The following is a 26,103-nucleotide window of genomic DNA, read 5'->3' on the forward strand; positions in this document are numbered from 1 at the left end:
CCACCACCAGAGTCTTCTGTACTTGCAAAACTGAGAAAACAAGGTCTACTTAACTACCCAAGTCTCCTGGCAACTGCTATGCCAACAATGGATACAGAGTGTTTGGAAATCACTAAAATTACAATTTCAGTAATTTCTAGTTAGATCTTAAAAAATAATATTTTCAGATCTTCTAAGAAATGAATGTTACTAAAACATTTTCCAAAAGTGATCCTCAAACAGTAAAATCCACACTGGATTGCTGTGGGGTTGCCATCAGTGATTTATTCAAGTTGTTTAGTTTCTGACTTGACAACCAAACAACAAGCAGGCAAATTTGCCATGCATGCCACTAAATGTATCCAACACATTATTCCCAAATGGTTCAACTTACATTTCTCTAGATTAATACCACAAAAGACTCCACATGTTTCCACAGTACTGCCCTCTAGTAGTCTTTCAGTTGCGATACGGCTACCATTTCAAACTTCTAAAAGCACAATAGAGCCCGGGAGAGGGAGAGGGAGAGGGAGACAGAGTGTAAGAGTGAGAGTGTGTGTGTGTGTGTGCACGCTCACAAAAGCAACTGAATCTTTGCAACCCCATGGACTGTAGCCCTCCAGGTTTTTCGGTCCATAGGATTTTCCAGGCACGAATACTGGAGTAGGTTGCCATTTCCTCCTCCAGGGGATCTTCCAGACCAACAGCCCTCTATTAGTAAAGATCATAACTTAATTCACAAAATCTCTTTAAATTTTACCATGTGAAAAGAGTTCACCCTCCTGTGAGGAACATCCTCATACTTTCAGATCACAATTAGATAATTTATCCTAGCCCATCTTTTCCACGAATTTTCAAGGCAAGAATATACTCTTATGAATATATACATTACCAGAAGCATCCTGCAAATCATAGCTATCTCTAAATATATTGGCTTACAGATTCTGATAAAAATCAGTGCTGGCTGAAACACTGCACAGCAAAATCCTTGCATAGTACCATTAAAAATTACTCTACTCATTTCACTACATGAGACATGTTAAGCACTCCAATGGTACTCAGTATTGCTAACAAAAACCTTTGACCGTTCTAAAGGGCACACTAGGTTAAGAGAGAGAAGAATGACTCAAGAATTTAGTTCAAATATTTATCTATTCCATATTCAGTACTATCAACATTAGATGCTAGAAGTGTAAGGATGGATAAGAGATATACTTTTTGCACTGAAAGTGCTTACATGTGATCAGCAAGACATATATATATAAAGCAACAACTTCAAAGGACTGTCACCAAGGGTTAAGGCACAAAGAGTTATGGAACCTTGAAAAGAAACAATTAGCCATGTATAGGGCTTCACAATTCATTTAATTCTTACAACTCATCAATAGTGTGGTCCTCGGATTGCCTACATCACAGAAGGCTCAGCTACAGATTCTGATCTTGAGAAAGAAGCTGGGCATCTGACGGTTGCTGAATTCTTAGAACCTAAAATCTTACTACACGTAGTTTTGAGCACCAAAAAAAGAATGATGCTTTTTCAAGTTTCCATCTTCTGCAGGTTACCACACTGCCAGAAAACACCACCATCTACTACAGGAGCCACTAGCCAGATGCTGCTACTTACCACTATAAATAATGCTACCAGAAGAAACTGAATTTTTACTTTTATTTAATTATATTAATTTTTTGAGGTAAATTTCATATAACATACCGTTTTAAAGTATATAATTCAGTAGTATTTAGTGCATTTACAACCTACAAATAAATACAAGGTTTATAAGGACAGCTCCACATCCTTGCCCAGACTTGTCATTTTTCATTTATTTTATTAAAACCATCCTAATGAGTATGAAGTGGAATCTCACTGTGGTTTTCACTTATTATTTCCTTAATAATCATTTTAATTTAAAACCTGATAATTCCTTCTAAATACTGAAAAAGAAATTTTAAATATGGTTGGAAAACGTGAGTGTATGAATCTATTCTCCAACTGCAAATTTTATGAAATCTAAATATAGATGAAGATAGTGAGGGAGGGAGTAAATTAGTAGGAGACTGGGGTTAACATACACACACTACTATGTATCAAACAGATTAACAACAAAGACCTACTGTTTATTCAATGTCTTGTGATAACCTATAATGGAAAAGAATCTGAAAAAGAATATATGTATGTATGTCTAACTGAATCCGTTTGTATACCTATACTTAACAGTGCAAATAACAATAATTCAATTAAAAAGGGGTTAAAAAATAAAATAAATATAGATGCAAGTGTTCAGAGCCTGAATGAAGAGTGCTGAAGGAGAATCACCCTGGATAGTTAGTTATGCACTGTTCAATACATGCCAGTCATTAGACACATAGAGCTACTGAGTCCTTAACATGCGGCTAGTTCAGATTTTTTTAAAGTGTTTCAAGTATAAACTGCACACCAAATGGGGAAGATTTAGTACCAGAAAATGCAAAGGGTCTTACTACGTATACTGACAAGATGCTAAAATGATCAAACAGGTGTGGGAGACATGGAGTTCGATCCCTGGGTTGAGAAGATACGCTGGAGAAGGAAATGGCACCCCACTCCAGTATTCTTGCCTGGAAAATCCCATGGACAGAGGACCCTGCTGGGCTGCAGTTCATGGGGTCACGAAGAGTCTGACATGACTGAGCGACTTCATTCATTCATTCAAAGATGTTATTTAAATTATTTTCATTTTTACGTGTTTCAAGTATTTTAACACAGCATTGAAAATTTTTAAACATTAAATAATACATTCAGTTCACATGTCATTTCTGTTAAACTGTATAGTACTGCCATAGACTAAGACGTGCAGCACTTATTTTTCTTGCTTTTCCATTTTAAAAGATATCACCCCTGTATTTCCTAACACCTATTCTAAAAACATACTTTATTATTTATCTGGCTGCATTGAGTCTTAGTTGCTGCATATGGTATCTAGTTCCCTGATCAGGAAGCGAACCCAGGCCCCCTGCCTTAGGAGCTCAGAGTCTCAGCAACTGGACCAACAGTGAAGTCCCAAAGAAACATGTGTCAATTACATATTTTGTGCCCCATGTGACAGATACTTCAAGGAATGCAGTAAATAAAACAGTTTTACCCTTAGATTCTTGCTTGAGTTCTGGTTAGTCAAACAAATTTATGGACAAATTCCACATTCCAAATTTCAGAATTGCTACTTGACTATAATTAAGGCAGCAATGACAATAACTGTTCAGATCCAACTCCCCAGGTTTAAATTTCTAGGGATTTTTGTCATACAAATCCACCCAGGATTATCCTTAATTACAAGAATTTGAATAAATTAACAGATTCATTTTGTCCTAGGTTTCTTGACAACTGCAAAAAATAAGCCCTGGTAGTACCTAGAACTAAGAGAGTGAATACCTCAAGTTTATTTTAATCAGCAATGATTCAATGCTCAGGAAATAAAATCAACAATGAGAATCCTAATAGAAAATTATTTTATCTTTGGTTTTGATTACTCATCAATCAAGAATCAAAAACTAAACAGAATCAAAAATAAATCCTAAAAAGAAAACATAGAGTAAAGGAGAATTTAGAATGACAGAAAAGAGCACTTTCAATGAAAACAAATACAACAGAATCACACACCTTTCACTAAAACACAAATTCATTTACCCTAACAGAAATTTTAAATGTCACTAATCAATATTCCACTCATTTAGTGTTTATCACGGACAACAAGGTGAGAGACAAATCTGTCGCCTCAAATGGTCTTAGTGCATTCACTCCTCGTAACACAAGTATTTCACGGTGTTGAGTGACTTTACTGTTCAAATAGTCAATGTTTCATCCACACATCAATAATGACCACTGAATGTAAGCTACCACACATGGTGCTGATTTAAAAGAAAAAAGCAAACCCATTTCAGCAATCAGGGGAAAAACTGGTGGTTGGAAAAGTGTTTCAAATGTTCTATCTCTTGAATCCACTGAAACATTTGTTAGCTGCTATTGTGGGCATGTAGCTGTTACAAAGTTTGAAACATGGAATGGCAGTTTTTTCAAACAGATTTGTTCGAATGAAGCAGCACCAAGACTGTCATTCATGGTCATATTCCCGTAAGTGCTATAAAAATCTACAAGGGGCTACTGAAACACAGAGCAGAAAACAGAAGATACAGGAGTATTTATTAGCAAGTAATCTAAAAGAAAACAAAAATTCCAGGTACAAATGTTGGTTTCTTAGTTTTGACAAATGTACAACAGTACGTGAGATGATAACATTGGGGGAAAGAATGGGGTGAAGGTATATGAGTACTCTCTGTACTATCTTTGCACATTTTCTGTAACTTTAAAAATTTTCTGGAACAAACTTTTTAACATTCTCTGGTAGAAAGCACAGCCTAAACAAAACCACAAGCAGGGCAAAAGGAGATCCATTTGAGATGTACAAGTAGTTCAGTATTTGGCTGGAACACAATTCCTATGAAGATATAGTAAAGGAATAAATGAGAAGAGAGAAGCAGATAAGTATCAGATATGATATTATACATCATGCTAAGAAATAAGGATGTTTTCATTTACAGAGATGGAGGAGTTACCAAGGATTTCAAATAGCAATAACTAAGTGAACCTTAGAAGATGAACTCGGAGATGAATAATACAAGAACAGAATGAGAAGTAGTAATAGTATTCACAATACACTGAGAGGCAAGCAAATTGATAGGATTTGGAAATGTATGTGGGGGCAGTATATGAGAAGTCAAGAGAAGAATCAAGAATAATCAAGGACTCTTAAAGTCAGGGTCACTGGATGGAAGATCTTACTATTTACTGAGTCTGAAATAGAACCATGGTTGAAATGGAAAACCAAGCTTCTGTACATATTAAGTTCGAAATGCTCCATAAGACATCCAAAATGAATATTCTATTCTGGAATCCAAGAGGGAAAATTAGGGCTAGATGTAAACATCTAGAAGTAAGCAGACTATACAGAGTATTTAATACCAAAGAACTTGATAAGATAAAGACACTTAGGGTCAGAGTTTTTGACAGCAGTCTCCAACATTCAAAAGTGAGGCAGAACAGCAAAGCAGACTCCGAAGGAACAGCCACTGAGTTTCGACGGGGATGAAGAAGAGGCAAGTGTGGCATTAAGGAGGACCAGAGAGCAAAGAGTAAGTTAGTAAAAACCAAGACCCCATACACAACATTCACAGAGTAAACAGAGCATACATCTTTCTTCCCTGTTCTTCCCCCCCACCCCTCCTTTCAAAGAGCTTTGAGTTGGTATCCTCATTTACTGGAGAAATGATGTTTAATTATCAGTTTTGGCAACTAACCACATTCACCCAGTGTTGTAGTAAGTGGTACTTCTCTTACAGGGTCCCCTCATAAGAGAAAACCTTTGTAAACAGAAGTTCTTGGATTTCCCTGGTGGTACAGTGGATAACAATCTGCCTGCCAATGAGGGGACATGCTTCAATCCCTGGTCCAAGAGCATTCCATATGCTGTGAAGCAACTAGGCCTATGAACCACAACTACTGAGCCTGCTCGCCTAGAGCCTGTGCTCTGCAGCAAGAGAAGTCACCATAATGAGAAACCCATGCAACGCAGTTGGAGCGGCCCCCGCCCGCCCCAACTAGAGAAAGCCCACATGCAGCACAAAGATCCATCGCAGCCACATAAAGAGTTCTTAAGCACAGGTGCACATCCAAATCACCAGAAAGATTTTTTAAAATAAAGGAGCAACCAGCAGCACATCAAGAAGATTCTAATTGGTCATGGGCGCAACTCGGGCACCAGAATTTGAATACCCAGTGGCACAGCTCATATAGTCAAGATAGAATGACCACAAGACTCTTCTTAGATTTCCAAATAACCAGATCCCTAGCATTCCCCACCAGTGACCAATTAGTTTCATGGGTGGGTGGGTGGGTAGGGGTGTGTGTGTGTTAAGGAATCATGTTTTGTTTTTCAGTATCATCATCCTCATTACACTTATTTTCCTTATTTATACTCAAACTGTACCATCTTTGGTCAGTGGAAACCTCCTAAAACCTGGCTGCCAAGGCTAGGTAAAATGAGTGCTTCAAACAGAGAGACACAAAAAGACAAAGGAGAATTAAAGACAGAACAGGGTGCTTAAAGTTTTGTATTATTACAGAGAATGTTGAAAAGTAAAATATTCTCACCCCCCTCCAAATATACATACATATATAATGTAATATATATAAAATATCTGTGAGGTGATGGATGTGTTAATTAACTAACTGGATGGAATCCTTTCAGAATTGTAATGCATATCCAATCATCACAATGTGGACTTTAAATATCTTAGAATTTCATTTGTCAATTATATTTCAATAAAACTGGAGAGAAAAAGCAAAAATTTTTTAAAATTATCACGATCAACTACCATTATCAAACACATTACAAAGGAACTGAAGAAGGAACTTTTTCATCACCCATCACAGTGAATGATGTAATAATACTGGCATCACTGTGTCTTGTAACAATTACCACAATTTGCTTATATGCACAACTGTAAGACACGCACAGTTAACAAGGATACAACAGTTTAATCCTGATCTGATGAAATTTCTTTTTTCTTTATCACAATTTAGGCTACGTTCTTGACTCCAAAACACTTAAAACAACTGGCTATTTCGTATATAGGTCTGAAAGAAAGTCTTAAGTTTTTCAAGCAATACTCTATCACAATGAGAAGTCATTCAGATATGTCACTATTATGAAAGAACATACTGCGCTGCGGGAGACTAGCTGCTGAGGAAAAGTTATAATAATAAATACTATAATAAATACATCGGCAGATGCTGTAATCTGAGCCACCAGGGAAGCCCAATAAATACATTAGCCCATGACAACTAAGTGACTACAAGTACTGTGTTCAAAGTAAACAGAAATACTAGAGTAGAAACACATAGAAATAAAAAGAAAACTATGGAGACTATCTAAAGAGTACAACTATGTAATTTCTATCACACTATACAAATTTGTCCAGACAAGTAACTGTCACACTGGCAAAATGGAAATCAAAACGATCACCAAACATGCTGTGTATGACCAATTTTTACTTTCTTCAGTTAAGTAAAATATTATTAAGAACGGTTAGCTGAGGTCAATTAGCCATGATAAAGCTTAATACCAAATGACCAAGCAGAATGAAAATCACCATTGAAAATAAAGACCAGAGAATAGCAGAAATAATTTCAAAATCCTAGTCCTATTAACACATGTAATGTTTTTCAAACTTTAATAATAAAAGGTTTCACTAAATTTAACAAAATGGCAACAGCAACTCCCCTCACACAAACTCTAAAGGCACATACAAAGCAGGGGTATATATACAAGACAACATGAATGTGGCGAGGGGGTGCAGGGAAGGCGCTTGTTTATTAAGGAATAATCTTTGCATTTTCATTATACAAGACTAACATTATTAAAAGAAAAAACTATATCTGCATTTCAGGAGTATAACTAAAATCTGATAATGAGCTAACAAGATTATTTTCATATGACATTAACTTTTTATCATCGAGCGCAAAACAAGTATAGGAAATATAAAATTCAGTTTAAACCTAAACAACACATCAGTGACTTTCATTGATTTCCCGTATCAACTCAATTAGGTCTTTCTGGACTTTTCGTTTCTAACCTTTGCCATTACCAAAAAAACTCCAACAGACTTTTATCATCTGAATCTTTAATCTTGAGACAGTTGCCCCAGAAGCCACATGAGCAAACACTGATAAAATTCAATATGTAAAAATCTGTATTAAATGAACATCAAAATGACAGCCATGTATTACAAGCTTAAGAATAACAATACATGAGTCCATTCTGTAGCTACATGATAGAACAATCGGTAGAAAGCTCTGAAAACAGAGTATCAACTAATAAATTCAGATGGCAACGAAGTTAGAAAAATACTCATTTTGTAACAACCCTCATAGTAATAAATGATTCAGGCAAGAAGCATCAATGGATACTAAAACTAGTTCTCATGGGGAACAATATTATTTATATAGATTCAAAGTGTCCCTCCAAAAACTGATTATCAATTGTAAAGGTACAAATGAAAAGTTTGTGGTAGAGAACCTGGAAATTCCTCCTTAACCAAGTGATGCTAGGTAACCTCATCTATGATGGAACAAACTCTTATCAAGTATTCCCTCAAGTGATAATAGTGAGAATTTTTATTTTCTCCAAAAAGACATAAACTGAATCTGATCACATCAAATAACTCCCAAATAGGGAATATACTACAAAATAAAACATTTATACTCCTCAAAAATATTACTGCCATAAAACATAAAGAAAGGCTGAGGAAAGTAAGTTCCAAAGCACTGTGAAAACTAAATGTAATGCATGATGCTCAACTGAATTCTAAACAAAGAGAAAAAAATGGCTATGAAGGACATTACTGGGACAGTCAGTGAAATCTGAATAGCTAATAGCATCAGTGTTAAATTTCTGGATCTTGGTAACTGTACGAAGGTTATATAAATGAGTGTTCCTAGGAAATACACACCCTGAAGAATTTAGGGCTACTGCTCCTCTTAAATGGCTCCTCCAAACAGTGTAGTGTGTGAAGTGTGTGTGCAAGAAACAAGGGAGGAAAGGAGAGAGAGAGATGGGAGGGACAGAGAGAAAGCAAATGTGGCAAAATGGTTAATCTGGCTAAAGGGTATATGGGAGTTCCTTCTTTACACATACCTGTGAGAGAGAGAAATATATGGGAGTTTTCCCATCTTTTTTGCAAGGTGAAATTTTTCAACATTGTAAGTTTAAAAAATTTGCATTTTAGAAAAAGGTCAAAATGGGGAAAATATCTGACTCCTATCACAGGAAGGAAATATTTTTCCTACTCTATAAAAAAGAATAATGAGAATAATGAGTAAGCTCAAAAAGTTTTCCATCCTAAAAATACAAAAATAATTAACATGGGGGAAAAACAATGTGAATATACAGGAAAGTATTTATACTGCATTTACATTATATGTACCTGCATGGTATGTAAGTAGACAGGTATTACCATACACTGGCAGGCTGGCAAAATAGAAGAGAATAAATAACAAGCCTCAAGAAGGCTGTTGGGAAACAGGCACTACCATATTCTAACACTGCTGGTGAGAATATAAATTGGTATGTTTTTCTGCAGAGAGAATTTAACAGTATCTTTCAAAAGCAAGCTTAGACATATACTATTTGACTTAGCAAAAGAGCTTCTAGGAATTTATATTAGCTCACAAAAGTAGTGTATAAAAATGAGCTCATAGGTTATATTGTGAAAAACTGGACCAAAAAAGCCCATTAAGGAATGATTAAATAAAATATAGGGAAACTATTCTACAGAAATACTAAATAACCTGAAATGATGTCCAATACAAAACTAAAAAGGTAGGCTAGAGAATTCCCTGGGGACAGTCCAGTGGTTAGAGGAAACCATGGTTCCACTGCCAAGGGTATGGGCTCAACCTCTGGTGAAGGAGCTAAGATTCCCCCAAGCCGTGTGGCACAGCCGAAAAAAAAAAGATTCAACCATGTAGGTGCAAACTGATTCCATTTATTTCTTTACTTTGTACACATATGCTAAGAAGTCAAATATAATAAATGTTAGATTATATTTACAGTAAACTTTTCAAAATCAAATTTCTTAAACTGAAGCAAGCATGACTTTTGTAACACACTTCCATCTGACAAAGTGCAGGAGAAGAGCAAGCGATAATTAGGAATCAAGACAAAGCTTTGTTGGCTGTGTACGGTCACAGTCTGTTGCAGTCAGCAACGCTATACTAGCCCTTTCTTTTCCTATCTTCCATCCCTTCTCTCTATTCAGGCTTCTTTCTCAACAATCAACCAGAACTGAAAGAGAAATGTGTGCTCCACTGTTCATCTCAGCACTGTTTACAATAGCCAGGACATGGAAGCCACCTAGATGTCTGTCGGGAAATGAATGGTAAGAAAGCTACAGTACATATACACAATGGAATACTATGCAGCCATTAAAAAGAATGCATTTGAATCAGTTCTAATGAGGTGGATGAAACTGGAGCCTATTATACAGAGCGAAGGAAGTCATAAAGAAAAACACCAGTACAGTATAATAACATTCATATATGGAATTCAGAAAGATGGTAATGATGACCCTATATGCAAGACAACAAAAGAGACACAGATGTAAAGAACAGACTTTTGGACTCTGTGGGAGAAGGCGAGGGTGGGATGATGTGAGAGAATAGCATTGAAACGTGTATTACCATATGTGAAACAGATGACCAGTCCAGGTTTGACGCATGAGACAGGGTGCTCAGGGCTGGTGCCCTGGGATGACCCTGAGGGATACGATGCAGAGGGAGGTGGGAGGGGGGGTTCAGGATGGGGGACTCATGTACGCCCATGGCTGATTCATGTCAATGTATGACAAAAAACACTATTGTAAAGTAATCAGCCTCCAATTAAATTTACAAAAAAATAACTTCAAATGTTTTCAGTAAAGACAGTGTCCATTTCTAAAAATCCCTCATCAAGATCAATCTATCAATTATCCCACACACAAACCACCAAACCAGAGCAGCCAACATCAAGGCTGCTTAAGATAGGAATAAAACTGAACTCCTTGGCAAATGCTTGAAACATATGGTAAATATAAAAGACAAAATAAATCATGCTAACTCCTTGTAATAACTGGATTCCAGACAGATCGTAAGATAATAAAAGTATGGAAAGACATTTTGCAACGAATTGCTTTTATACTTAGTTTCTAGACAGTCCAAGCTTACTACTCAGAATTTTTTTAACGATTTCAAATTGTCACCATAAAGTATCACTGAATATATGAAACTGCATGTTATTCCTTAAATAGTTCACTTACTCTTTTATGCTTGTCTTTTTTTCAAAATCATGTATTTCTGTAAGTAGTAGTGACAGTTGAAGAAACCTATGAATACACTAAAAACTACTTAATTATATGCCTGTTAAGTATTAAGATAAGAAAATTATAAACCTAGACAGCACACTAAAAAGCAGAGACAATACTTTGCCAACAAAGGTCCATCTAGTCAAAGGGATGGTTTTTCCAGTAGTCAGGTATGGATGTGAGAGCTGGACTATGAAGAAAGCTAGTGCCAAAGAACTGATGCTTTTGAACTGTGGCGCTGGAGAAGACTCTTGAGCGTCCCTTGGACTGCAAGGAGTCAGACAGGACTGAGCGACCGAACTGAGCTGATATATATACACACACACCTCTTGAAATAATCTCCTCTATCACTATAAGACAAAACTCTTCTCTGTAAGTTCCTCCTCATCTTCATATACTGAGGATTGGCAAAGTTTTAAACACAATACAAGAAACACTAACCATAAAAAAATTGATAGATAAGACTTCACTAAAGCTAGAAACTATTCTTCAAAAAATCCTGTTAGGAAAAGGTAAAAAGGATAACCAAAGACAGACTGGGATTCAAATACATATATCTGTCAAAGTACTTATATCCACAAATCATTCCATAAAATAAAAAAGGGCTTGAAGAGGCACTTCACCCAAAAGAGGAAATTCAGATAGCCAAAGCCTTTGAAAATGTGTTCAACCATTACTCAGCAGCGAAGTAAAAATTAAAGTCACAATGGGATACTACTAAATGGACACTAGAGCGGCTAAAATTAACAAGATGGCAAATATCAAGATCTAGAGCAACTAAAACTCTCATTCACTGCTGGTGGGAACATAAAATGTATGACCAATTTGGAAAAGAGTCTGTAGTTTCTAGAGCTAAATATACACTTATTTGTGACTCAGTAATTCCACTCCTAACTATACAACCAAGAGAAACGAGTACATGTCTACCCTCAGAAGACATGTGGAAGAGTATGTTTAAGACAGCTTGATTAGTAACAGCCGAAGACTAGAAACAACCAACTTGCCCATCAGCAGGAGAAAGAATAAACTATGGTTTACTGTACACTGGAATACTACACAGCCAACTATTTTTCTAAATGACTGGTACACAGGGAACTTCCCCGGTGGTTCAGCAGTCAAGAATCTGCCTGCAATGGAGAAGACATGGGCTCCGGAAGATTCCCCGGAGAAGGAAATGGCAACCCACTGCACTATTCTTGCCTGGAGAATCCCATGGACCTAGAGGGGCTGGCGGGCTACAGTCTACGGGGTCACAAAGGAGCCAGACACAACTTAATGACTAAATAAGATAACAACCTACAACAGGACAAATCTCACTGCTATTTTGTTGAGTGAAAACAGCCAGACACAAAAGCTCATACAACTAAGCCAAGATGATAGAAATCATAATCTGGTCTAAGGGAAGGAGTGAAAATATTCCTTATCGGAATGGTGGTTACACAGCTACATACAAACATATGAAATACTTAAGTATACTTCAGATGGGGAAACAGTGGAAACAGTGTCAGACTTTATTTTTTGAGGCTCCAAAATCACTGCAGATGGTGCCTGCAGCCATAAAATTAAAAGACGCTTACTCCTTGGAAGAAAAGTTATGACCAACCTAGACAGCATATTGAAAACCAGAGACATTACTTTGCCGACTAAGGTCCGTCTAGTCAAGGCTATGGTTTTTCCTGTGGTCATGTATGGATGTGAGAGTTGGACTGTGAAGAAGGCTGAGCGCCGAAGAATTGATGCTTTTGAACTGTGGTGTTGGAGAAGACTCTTGAGAGTCCCTTGGACTGCAAGGAGATCCAACCAGTCCATTCTGAAGGAGATCAGCCCTGGGATTTCTTTGGAAGGAATGATGCTAAAGCTGAAACTCCAGTACTCTGGCCACCTCATGTGAAGAGCTGACTCACTGGAAAAGACTCTGATGCTGGGAGGGATTGGGGGCGGGAGGAGAAGGGGACGACAGAGGATGAGATGGCTGGATGGCATCACTTGACTTGATGGACGTGAGTCTGAGTGAACTCCGGGAGTTGGTGATGGACAGGGAGGCCTGGCGTGCTGTGATTCATGGGGTCGCAAAGAGTCGGACACAACTGAGCGACTGAACTGAACTGAAACACTTTAATGTACGCTGTGATATGTTATAACTAAAAAAAAAAAAAAAAATTTCCAAAAGGAGTTGTCTCAAGAATCATCACATGATCCCCTTTCTGTAGTCAACTCCCACTCAACTTCTACTATTCTTTCCCAGTCCCATTAATTGGTCGCTAATCCATGTTTCCAGAGAACCTTTTGACAGATATTTATTGCCACTTAACATTTTATTAGATAGTGGAGGGCACAGGAGCCTGGCATGCTGCAGTCCATGGGGTTGCAAAGAATCAGAGGTGACTTAGCAACTGAATGACAACAAATCAATGACTTTTGTTTTTTTATTTTCTTGGGCTCCAAAATCTCTGCATATGGTGACAGCAGCCTCGAAATTAAAAGACATTTGCTCCTTGGAAGAAGAGCTATGACAAATCTAGACAGCATATTAAAAAAGCAAAGACATTACTTTGCCAACAAAGGTCTGTCTACTCAAGCCTATGGTTTTTCCAGTAGTCATGTATGGATGTGAGAGTGGACTACAAAAAAAGCTGAGTGATAAAGAATTGATGTTTTTGAAATGTGGTGTTGGAGAAGACTCTTTAAAGTCCCTTGAACTGCAAGGAGATCTGACCAGTCAATCCTAAAGGAAATCAGTCCTGAATATTCATTGGAAGGACTGATGCTGGCTGAAACTCCAATACTTTGGCCACCTGGTGCAAAGAACTGACTCACAGGAAAAGACTCGATGCTGGCAAAGACTGAAGGCAGGAGAAGGGGACAACAGTGGATGAGATGGTTGGAGGGCATCACCGACTTGATGGACATGAGCTTGAGCAAGCTGCGGGAGTTGGTGATGGACAGGGAAGTCTGGCGTCCATGGGGTCACTACTGCACTGAACTGAAGACATTTTATTACTAAAACCTACTTAGATCTGTAAAATCCTTAAGAAAAAAAGTTCTCTCAAGGGCAGAGGTCTCCATTCTCATTCACCCTGCTTTCCAATGTCTAGCACAATGCTATGTAATGCAAACATCAACAAAAGCTTTTTTGAATCAAATGGTTGCTACTACTTACAGAACAATGCCTCACTAAATCACACCCTTTAACTTGTCTGTTAAGGACAGTTTCTTTCCCCCTCTTCAGTGAAACTCTTCCACAGCTTCTAAAAAAGAGATTTGGGGGAAAAAATCCATTTCTATGGACTGTGAAATTAACTTGAACATCATAACCAACCAGTAAAAGAATGGCTGCCTTAAAGAAAAATATATGGAAAGGAACATAATGGGAAAGTAAATGACTCTCTTACTTTTAACAATAAGCTCTTACATTTACTATATACCATACAGTTCTAAGAAGCAAAGTCGCTCAGTCATGTCCCACTCTTTGCGACCCCATGGACTGTAGCCTACCAGGCTCCTCTGTCCATGGGCTTTTCCAGATAAAAGTAATGGAGTGGATTGCCATTTCCTTCTCCAGGGGAAATTCCCAACCCAGGGATCAAACCCAGGTCTCCTGCATTGTAGGCAGACGCTTTACCGTCTGAGCCACCAGTTCTATGAGGTAACCACTATTACCAGCTACAAGTTAAGACAGGAAGTTCAAACAACTGTCCCAGGTCACATGAGGACCAGAACCTGCAGTATGAGAGAAGACTAGGAAGTTAATGTTACAGAACACACATGCCAACAGAAAGCTCAATGAGACTATTTTTTAGATAATAAAGAAAAAGAAGGGCGCGGTGTTTAGACTTTACTGATGTCGTGGCGCACTGGAGGAAGAAGTTGCTGTTTCGCCGGGCCCTGGTCCTGAGGATGCGATCCAGGTGGTCCCTGGTCTCTTCCTACCCAGCCCTCTGCCCGCCTTTCCCCCCGCTCCTCTGGCAGGATGAGGCGTGCAGGCCTGGGTGAAGGAGTACCCCCTGGCAACTATGGGAACTATGGCTATCCTAATAGTGGGTATAGTGCCTGTGAAGTGGAGAACGAGAGACTCACGGAAAGTCTGAGAAACAAAGTAACTGCTATAAAATCTCTTTCCACTGAAATAGGGCATGAAGTTAAACATCAAAATAAATTATTAGCTGAAATGGATTCCCAGTTTGATTCTACAACTGGATTTCTAGGTAAAACTATGGGAAAACTGAAGATTTTATCCAGAGAAAGCCAAACGAAGTTGCTGTGCTATATGATGCTATTCTCATTCTTTGTCTTTTTTGTCATTTACTGGATTATTAAACTGAGGTGATGCAAGTCAGTGTGAGTTTGGAATTTGTTCGAACTTAACAGCTTGGAGTACCACATCAGTAAAAAAAAAAAAAAAAAATCAGCATCAAAACATTCCTAAATTTCAGCTACTGTGGCTCTTCCCATCAGAGAGTACTGAATCCTGTTTTATAAATCACACCAGATAATACAGTGCTCTTTGGATACTGTTTCTTAATGATTCACTTTTTGCCCCAATTTTCAGGGGCATTGAGATGTTCTGAAGGTCGCTGTGGCCCTAACAATTTTTTCCTGTTTTTGCTGTGAGATTAAAGAGCAGTTATAAAATTCTGTTGTGACCATAAATGTAGGTTTCCATTCCACATAAAGAACTTTGTGGGAGAGTAGCAATGCCTAAAGAGCCTGGTGCTGTGCTCTTGAGGTGGTGAGCAAGTCTCTGATGGATGGGAAATGTGTCTTCCTGAATTGTCAGCGCCCCAATGTTGTACTCTTCTTTCCTCCTCTACTTCGTTTAAATTGTAGGCTGATTTTTTTTTTTTTAACCTACAGTTTTCCTAATAATTTTTGATGATATGACTCTTCTTCCCCTCCTCTACCCAAGGACCTCAGTCTTTACTAAAACTTGTTATTTTGGCATATTTCTAGTAGGATCCAAAACAAATGTGTACCAGTATAGTTGTCATTTTATATTAACTTTATATATATATAACACTGACTTGGCTTATAATAGTTTTATGATTTTAGCCACTTAGATAGGCTATTTGGTTATCATTTATGACAGAATAATGTGACGCTAAAGTAATTGCTAAGCTCTGAATGGAAATAAAATGTTCGGGAAAAGTAATTGCCTCTGCTTTATTATGTGCTCAAAATAAATACTCAGGCATTGAACTTGGGGTTAAGGGTGCTGTTGTTTTATTCCAGTGTATTTGTTTATAGGAAACAAAATGCAAAAATGGACTGCTAAGTAGATGTCAAAATGTTGTGAAATTGTCTGTATTGCTACTGTTTTGGAATTTGCTCATTTATGGGCTTCAAAAATAAAATTTTTAATAAAACCTAAAAAAAAAAAAAAAGAAAAGAAATCCAAATGGGTTGGTTAAACATATGAAACGATGTCCTACTTCACTGATAATAAAGGAAAACCAAATTAAAACTACATCAGGGGAGGGAATTAATTCCCTGGCAGTGCAGTGGTTAGAACTTGGCGCTTTTACTTTGGGGGGACCAAGGTTCAATCTTTGGTCAGGGAACTAAGATCCCACAAGCTGGGAACTTCCCTGGTGGTCTAGTGGCTAAGAATCTGCCTGCCAATGCAGGGGACAAAGGTTTTATTCCAGGGCTGGGAAGAGCCCACATGCGGCGGAACTAAGCCTGTGCTCTAAAGCCCGGGCTCCACAAGAGAAGCCACATGAGCAGCTCCAGCACCGCAACAATGTGCAGCCCCACCCCTGCACCTTCCCTGAAACTAGAAAAAGTCCATGCGCAGCAGGAAGACCCACAGTAGTCAAAACCAGATAAATCCATCTTGTGCTGTGCTGTGCTGTGCTTAGTCACTGAACTGAGTCTGACTCTTTGCCACCTCATGGACTGCAGCCCTCCAGGCTCCTCTGTCCTTGGGGATTCTCCAGGCAAGAGTACTGGAGTGGGTTGCCACACCCTCCTCCAGGGGATCTTCCCAACCCACGGATCAAACCCAGGTCTCCTGCATTGCAGGTGGATTCTTTACCAACTGAGCCACCAGGGAAGACCAAAATAAATCTTAAGGGGAGGAGAGGGATGCAACTGATGGGACAACCACTACATCAGGATGCAATTTCTCACCTATTAGATTGGCAAAAATATAAAAGTTTGACAAAACCCTCTTAACAAAGCTGTGAAGAAAGCAGACACTCTAACACTGCTGATAAAGGCACAACCCCCAGCGAGGCAGTGCGGCAATATTCATTAAAATTATCAGTGGTTATATAGCTTTTGCACTACTTGCAACAGCACAGGACTGAAATCGACCGAAGCAGCTACACAAGTTTGGTTAAATGAACGGCTATAGCCACACAATGGAATACTAAGAAGCTGTTAAAAAGAGAGTATTCTTTATGAACAGATATGAAAAGATCTCTACTACAAAGCACGTTACACAAGCAAGGTACACATACACACAATAAAATTCTTGATAATGGGAGAAACTTGGTACAGGACATAAGGGAATTCTAATCTTTGTAATGCTTCTGTAAAACTAAAACTGCTCTAAAATATAAAGGTTATAAAAAATAAGATAGAGTATATAATTTATTAGATGTTGTGTAAGCAGAAGGATAACGATACTACATATGAATCTACTTGTAGTTCCATAAAAAATTCATCAGTAATTAAGAACAACAATTATATATTCAGGGGAGAGAAAATAAGAAAGGTATAAAGATTTTTGAATATAAATTTTCTTTATAAATTTCTTAAAATTGTTAATGATTGTCTTTTCCAGGAAAATTAAGTAATTAAAAAAGAAAATGCACACGAATTACCTACTCCTCTAATGAAACCCAAAGTGAGTTTCTGGCACAGCAGTGTTTATTAATATATACCAGTAGACACTGTATTTAACAACTACTAAATTTCTTTAAAGACAAACTTTTCATCTCTATGGTATATGCTTTCCATAGTTACAAAGCAAAATATTTTAACTTTTTATGAGGATAAAACGAAAAATCGTTTTTACATGAAATTGCTCAGAATTTCCCAAATACATCTATTTGACACAGTAATTTATGACTAAGCTTAGTAACACGATCTCAAAGTGAGGGAAAGAAATCAAATCCTTTAATGCTCCACAATTTCAAAATTTTTTCATGTAATAATCAGGACTGTTCGCCAATTAAAAAGGCTGAAACCTAAGCCACTGAGAAAACATAATTAGAGTACAAGGTACTAACCACAACCAATCAGTTTTAAAGACATCCATTCAAGGTGCTACTCTGCCTACTAGCTGTGCAAAGACCCTACCTCCACACTGACTTTTTTCTGGTTTTCAAATTATAAAAGTCAGATTAAATTATCTTTACCTTCATCTACTTTATAAAATCGCATGCATCTACAGAAATATTAAAACAAATGGTTCTTTGAAAAATTTTTAGGAGGGCAAAAGTATGCCTATTAAAAAACGTGTCAACGTGAAGTTAAGAAGAAAAACTCTTACACTTACTTACCTTAAAAGGTTTGTCTCCGCTGTGCGTCAGCATGTGCCTCTGTAACCAACTCTGGCTGGTTGATGGAGTGTTATATACTTTACAGCCTTTCCATAAGCAAACAAACACCTGTTAACAGAAGAGCCATAATCATTTTCATCACTTTTTTCAACAGGGACTTTTATTCCCTGTAAATTCAAATAAACATGCTGCCAAGTCTTCAATTGACAAAGAGACGTTGAATGTACCAGTCAATCAAAACGCTTACTGTAGGTACTTTCTGAACCTCCCACATGAGGCACAGTTTTAACCATTCCCCTTTAAGGCTGCTGTCCACTCCCTCAATAAGGAACTGATATACCAATTCCAATGAGCCATTCAGAAGGAAATCTACAAAATATTAACAATACAATCCTAAGAACTAGAACAATGGACCATAATTTAATTTTTTGTTTACTGCATGAAGGAACAAGCATGTACTAACTGTAAATATTAGGAATATATAAAGGTACAAAGAAATGCCGACAATATATCAAAAGTCAACTGGCAGTTACTGATAGTTTCACCTTCAAAAAATGAGTGAACAAATTTTGCAATCATAATTTTGCTGCTCTTGATTTCCTATTCTCAAATGCATACCAACGTTTATACTATATTTATAGTTTTATTTAAAATGATTCCCAATTGATTATGAAGCAAAATCTAATACAGAATGCTAAAATTCATACAGTTGCAGAAGCTATGACAGCAGTTACTCTATGATAATAGACCCACATTGTTGGGTTCAGGTAACTGAGTATGACTGGGTTATCAACTAACATGATTTTTACCATCTTCCTACACTGAGATACCAATTTTTTTTGACTGATTCTATTTTTATCGAACTGAAAACTGCTCCCCATCATTGGTAAAAGAAGTATGAACCTACAGTAACCATTACATTCAAAGAACCATTTATAGGCTCTGTTCTTTTCTAAGGTTACAACAATTATGAATAGAGCCACACTTTGAAGATTATAATGTACTGCATATAGAACAAAACAAAGATACACACAGGACTGAGGAAACAATCAGTAAACAGTATGTTTGAAGGAAAATTTTTAGAAATCTAGAAAAACAGTCTAAAATAACTGAGATCAATTTTTACTCAAAACCATTTCACAATGAGATAACACTGTTATTGTTGTGCTTAATGCATTTGCTAGTTTCTTTTAGTTAAGCATATGATGTCACATTTCCTCCTCAATATTTAAAATTCCTTAAAAAATAAAAAATTCCTGACCCTAGTACATGTTTATAAAATGATTCCTAAAGTTCCCAAAATTAAAAGCCACTTTTTAATGAATGTAGAGAAGTCTTTAAAGGTATACCAATATGCTGTGAAGACTAATTCAGTATTTAATAATCATATGTAGATATCAATCCTATCAATTTCCTAGCTCAAGAATACAAAGACTCAGTCTTAAATTTTCAATCCAAGTAATAAATAGACTGGTTTAAAACGCTTTCACAAGTCATACACAAACAGGTATGTCCTAAAGCAAGTATTTGGGAACAAAATTAATCTCAGTTATACAAAAAAAAAAAAAAAAAATTAACAGTAAAGAATTGTTAGAACACTTAAGAAATGCCTGTGCTGAGTTACTCTCAAAGAAACAACAATATAAATACTCACATTCTGTCCCTACTCAACAGCTACAGTTGGGAGAAGCAACCATGTCTGATTTCTAATTCTTTTTTCTCTGAACAAACACTGCTGCTGCTGCTAAGTCACTTCAGTCGTGTCCGACTCTATGCGACCCCACAGATGGCAGCCCACTAGGCTCCTCTGTCCCTGGGATTCTCCAGGCAAGAATACTGGAGTGGGTTGCCATTTCCTTCTCCAATGGATGGAAGTAAAAAGTTAAAGTGAAGTCACTAATAGGAGGCAATTACTGGCCATGTGATTCCATCAGATAACAGCCTCTAGTGTGAACAGGTATGGTCTATCCTTCTAGATGGAATAATGTCCAGTAACACTATTAGGGCAGCAACACCTTCAGGTTCAAAGAAAAACCATAACCTTCAACCTAGTGAATTTTATAGGAAATGAGATAAGTGTAAAGAAATCAAAGCAAACTATGTTTAGCTATACGGAATATTAATACATGAAAACTACTCTGAGGGGAGAGCGGAGAAGTAAACTTGCATAAGGATAATCTTGATACACAAAATGGGCACTAAAAATCCATCATCAAGTATTCCCCCAAATCACAAATCTTTAAAGAGCTAAATTTCCTTAAGTCCAGTCCAAAATCTGACAAAGGGGTATTTGATCTGAGACTTTCTGTATGCACAACATATGAAAAACATTTACTCCATTTTTAGAAACTTTCTCATTGTAAAAATTAACCCTGAAAACATTACAGCTCAATATGAATGGAATTATTCAAGAAGAAAGTCTGACATGGTTCCTCTAAACTATCTTAAAATGAATTCAGATCTAACTATGTTAATTAGAACACTGAGGTTCACAGTCCAGTCTTTCATGATAAACTGGCTTAGTTAAAACAGGCTGTATTACAGATAACAAACAGGACAAAAGTAAACAACCTAAACTCTATCCAGCCCTTTCTTATTTTGCAGCTACACAATCTTCGAAGAACTTACGTCTCTATTTCCTTTGTCACCAAACAGATGCTTCGAGCACACACTTGTTAGAAGTCCAGAACACAATGAAAATACAAGATAATATTTTCTCTCAGGACTAGTTAACAGAAAACTTGGGTTTACATTAGACACTGGAGGTCCCTCCTCAAAATAACTGCTGCCAATTTTTTTCTGACAGACTGTCCAAGGAAAAAAACGGCGCATGGCCATTAAAAGAATATTTTTCTACTACTAACTTCAGATTTACAATGACCTAACTTGTAAGATGAAGAGGTCTAAAATTTCAGTGTTAGAGGGAAGTTCAGGCTTTCTGTTAAGAACTCCTCTAGAAAACCTTGCCCATTACTGTCAGAACAGGTCAGCTTTACCGTCAGGGGTCCCCTCCAAAAGGCCTAAAATGAAGAAGCTTGTACAAACCGAGGGTAGTCCTAGTCTCCTTACTTTGGTCAATTTTCCTGAACTAGAGTATTTACCTGAATGTATGCATGGGCTTCCCTGGTAGCTAGGACGGTAAAGAATCTCCTGCAATGCAGGAGACCTGAGTTCAATCCCTGGAGTCAGAATGATCCCCTGGAGAAGGAAATGGCAATTTACTCCAGTATTCTTGCCTGGGAAATCCCACAGACAGAGGAGCCTGTACAGTCTACGGGGTCACAAAAGAGTCAGACACAACTGAGAGACTAAAAACAACACAAGTTCTACACCTATGATGGATTGTGTGACAGTAAACATAAATGCACTTACACCTGATTACCAACATATCATACATGAAGTGCATAAATGAATCCATCAAAAAATTAAGTAAAGTTTAAGACTCACTGCAAAATAATACAACACAACCTAATAAAGTCTAACAAGCACATGTAAGGAAAATTCTGTTACTACTGGTAAAGTAAAATCAGTGTAATACTCTAAATAGAGCCAGTAAGCAATATAATTTACATCCTCAGAGGGAGTAAAAAAAAAAACCCTACTTTTACTAAATAATTACATTCCTTCTATAGTAAAATGATACAAAAAGATTTTATATTAAATAAGAGACAGACAATCTAAAGTCAGGAAGGGGTTGAATGGATGATCTTAAGGTTCCTTTAAGCTCTTAGAAAAAAATTATTTCAGTTTTTCACAAAATGTGAACATATAAAAGAGAAGTAAATGTTTTTTATATCTAATTATTGTCTCTAATCAGTCTACTCTTTCAAGATGTAAAATGAAGGCTATAATTTTGTATTCTGTAATTTTTAACCACATTAAATGTGTTAACATTTTCAATTTCCTCTGTTAAAAGATATTTAATAAACAGAGGACAACTATTTGGTAAGCTCTCACAATATAAGGAAAAAACATCCCTTATTTATTGCAAAAGATATGCCCAATTTAATGTTGTATTCAGAATCTAGTAATATCAGACTGGCAATCAAAAGTCAATCTGACCTCCTAAGATTGACCCCATTTCCTAGCAGCATTCAATGTAACCATGAGAGTCTACAAGCCTAATGTTATGTAACATCAAGGTAACTCATTCAACTCTCCAAATAGTAATACCCTGTCATCACCTCCCCCAAAATACCCCTCTGGCCCTCTTGCCTCAAGCGCACCAAAGAACATATACAAAAGAAACTTAATAAAAATAACACATGTAAGAGCATCCCTGATAAACAGGTTTCTTTCTGGCAACTGTTTTTAAAGTGAGAAATAGTTAAGACAAGGGAAAAAAAAAAACCAGTACATTACTGGATCTTACTGAACCACTGAAATCCTACCAGATGAAGTTCCCCTTCTACCAAGACTTACATGTATAATAAGAGGACAGGCCTTTGAAATTTGACTAGCAAAATAGCTCGGTCTAGTTTCTGAAATCCAGTCATGCATGCAAGTATGAACCCAAGAACATAATTCTGTTTTACTGAACAAAAAAAGATTAAGTTTTTTCTTGCTTGTCTTTATTTTATAGAAAAGTACTTTCATGACTTTTTAAAAAAAAGGTATATTCAAAAAAAACAGGTGCTTAAATGAGAAGTTTAACTTTTACTATAGGATTAAGTATCCACCCACTCTGACATATGAAAAGGTCAGGAAACCTTAAAATTCCACTTGCCTTCAGCCTCCAAATACAATTAAAGTCCACATGGCATGGCAACATAAATAGCTTAAGGCAGGTAAAGAAGTTACTAAGCTGTTATAGTTTTGGTTTTCCCAGGGTGAACAGCAGAGTGGGATGAGAAAAAGAACAGGAATTAATGCAGGATGTAGATCTTGCTACCTTACTGCTCCAGAAGAACTGTTATCTTTCAGTAACGAGAAACATAAAACCCTCTAGAGTTGCCAATAATTTTCCTCACTTGTTTCTGTTCCACTGTGACAGTTTCACAATTGGGGTAGAAAGAAGAGAATTAAAAACTCTTTAAAAATGTCATCAAAATCAGCTGTTTTCCACTATACAGGAGAGAAAGCGAGAATAGTCAAATTTAAAGACAGAAAGTAGGACCATGGTTACTAGAGGTTAGCAGAAGGGAGGATTAGGGAGGTATTATTTAATAGGTACAGATTTCAGTTTGGGACGATAAGAGAGTTACAGAGAGGGATAGTAATCATTGCAGAGCAACGTGAATGTACTTAATAATGCCACTGAAGTGCACACTTAAAAATGATTTAAACGATTTTTTAAAAATATCCTTTCAAAGAGGGCATTAAAAAAAAAATTAACAACTACTCAATTGTAGCTGAAATCAGGCGTGTTCAGAGTGGTATGGCCATAACATAACTACTCTATTTTAAAGTACAAACCAGATTGAGATTTCCTAAATTATTTAGCAGTAATTAAGTTTTCGGCTTCTCTGGTGGCTCAGTGGTAAAGAATCTGCCTGCAATGCAGGAGACACAGATGTAGGTTCAATCCCGGGTCAGGAAGATCCCATAGAGGGCATGGCATGGCAATCCACTCCAGGAGCTCTGCCTGGAGAATTCCACAGACAGAGGAGCCTGGCAGGCTACACTCCACAGGGCTGCACAGAGTCGGACACGACTGAAGCGACTGAGCACACAAGGCCTCAAGTTTTCAAATTCTTGTTCAAATTTTCATTATGAAAGCTTAAGTCTGGTACGCAAAAAGAATGGGAATATAATGAAATATATTTTGTTCATTTAGCTGAGCCTTTAAGTCTGTAGTTTAGCAACTAATGTCCTTCAAAGATCAGAACTCCTTTCTTAAGTCAAAATAGAATTACTCTTAAAATTAGCCAGAGAATCTTATTATTTGTAATAAAGTAATTTTATGAATAAGCATTCAAGAAATGACATAGGGGGTTTCCGTTTCAACAAGTTTGAAGTAGAAATACCAAAACTTCACGCCTGGCTCTGTAATATCAGTAAGATACCTGCAGGTGCAGTGATTACATTACACATTCAGTCCGTAACTCCATTTTTCCTACAAATCTGTCAAAGGCTGAAAACATTCTCATAAACGTTGTGTGACAACTCAACTTGTAGGATCAAGACTTAGAAATGTGTAAGTCTCCTATTACTACTAAGAGATCATGCCTGCAGAGCCTGGGATCCTGCATGTAGCTGCCAAGTTGAGTGACTATAAAGCACCATGCCACGGTTCACAGGACTGCCTTGGTGATATAACAGGTGACTTCAAGCACTGGTTTACAAAAGGCAACTCTATAATGACCAAGAAACCAAGGGATATACACGAGGGGAAATAAAGACTGTTACAAAAGCAGCTTAACCACTGAGCTGGGTTATGCAGTGAAATTACCATATGATGGGCAGAGTTCATTAGCAACTTATTGACCAGAGATGTCTTTTGTTACCCGAATGTTACTGACCAGAGTGTTTCAATATTCACTTACATAACACATTGCCAAACATACATGTTATCTTCTGCAAAAATCCCCCAGTCAATAATATGTTAATACACTCTGATATCTACCCAGACCCCATATGTATTAAATTTAATAATGAGACATATGTTCAGTTATACAAGTTCAAGTAACTGAAAGACTGCTGAAACACTGCAACATATTGTGATAACATTAAATATTTTTTAAAAGAAATTTAAAATGCAATACCACTGGTAAAAATGTTAAGAGTCCCTATTATGGCTGTATGCTTTTTAAAAAAAGACCAGTAATACAATCTAAATATAATACTACCTTGGAAACAGTTACCCACTTACTTAAGATTTTAATCATGTTAGTATTAGTGTATCTCAATAGTGATACCATACTGATAGGCAGTTTGAGTGAGTGAGTGAGTGAAGTCAGTCAGTCATGTCCGACTCTTTGCAACCCCTCGGACTGTAGCCTATCAGGTTGCTCCGTCCATGGGATTTTCCAGGCAAGAGTGCTGGAGTGGATTGCCATTTCCTTCTCCAGGGGATCTTCCAGACCCAGGAATTGAACCTGGGTCTCCCGCATTGCAGGCAGACGCTTTACCGTCTGAGCCACCAGGGAATCCCTGATAGGCAGTGTATGGCCTAATAAATTATCTGTACTTAAAAATGTGACATTAAATTTCTAAAAAACATACTAAGAATGGTTAACTATTCAAGACAAAAATCTAGATAAAGTTGATAAGTATGTATTGTACTATCAATTTTACAAATATTTTGGTCCATTATGCTGTGACTCACCTAATTTGCTTTAGCTCTTTACTTACTATTCAATAAAAATTATATGAACTGACACAACTAAATGGATTCCTAAAAGTTTACAGGTCAATATTAAGTGAGCTCTGACAAGACCTGGGAAAGATGATCAATAGTCACAAATAATGAGTACAGATAGCCATTTAACAGGATTGTATATACCAATCCTGACACCAATAGTTTTTCCAGTTAATTTCAGCATCAGGGACAATTTAAGACCACTCTAACAACAGAAATCCCTAAGAATGCCAATTGCTAAAAGCCTTCAAGTCAAAACATCAGAACCTTGAGATACACAGTATTCATTTACAATACTCCCACCATATTTTAAAAAGTCTAATTTCTTCAAAGTAATACACCTAAGAGCAAATTAAAATCCAACACATAATATGTTCTATTTAATTT

The 26,103-nt window shown here is 37.1% G+C and overlaps 2 protein-coding genes across 3 annotated transcripts in view; one reads left to right on the forward strand and one right to left on the reverse strand.

Annotated features, from left to right (window-relative positions):
• Window positions 1-26,103, reverse strand: part of AEBP2 (AE binding protein 2) — a 65,843-nt gene that overhangs the window by 16,109 nt on the left and 23,631 nt on the right. For both annotated transcript variants that reach the window (XM_015094908.4, XM_027967831.3), the window contains exon 3: window positions 18,417-18,524. In XM_015094908.4, coding sequence (XP_014950394.2) covers window positions 18,417-18,524 — 108 coding nt within the window. The remainder of the gene's footprint in view (window positions 1-18,416; window positions 18,525-26,103) is intronic.
• LOC106990325 (BET1 homolog) lies at window positions 14,726-15,240 on the forward strand. Its single transcript, XM_042247449.1, has one exon. The coding sequence runs from the start codon at window positions 14,879-14,881 to the stop codon at window positions 15,233-15,235; it is 357 nt and encodes a 118-aa protein (XP_042103383.1). The 5' UTR covers window positions 14,726-14,878; the 3' UTR covers window positions 15,236-15,240.

The sequence above is a fragment of the Ovis aries genome, chromosome 3 (genome assembly GCF_016772045.2).
Source record: "Ovis aries strain OAR_USU_Benz2616 breed Rambouillet chromosome 3, ARS-UI_Ramb_v3.0, whole genome shotgun sequence".
Lineage (NCBI taxonomy): Eukaryota > Metazoa > Chordata > Mammalia > Artiodactyla > Bovidae > Ovis > Ovis aries.

Excerpts from the sequence above, each read along its gene's own strand:
- LOC106990325 (XM_042247449.1), top strand. The coding sequence starts at position 14,879 with ATGAGGCGTGCAGGCCTGGGTGAAGGAGTACCCCCTGGCAACTATGGG.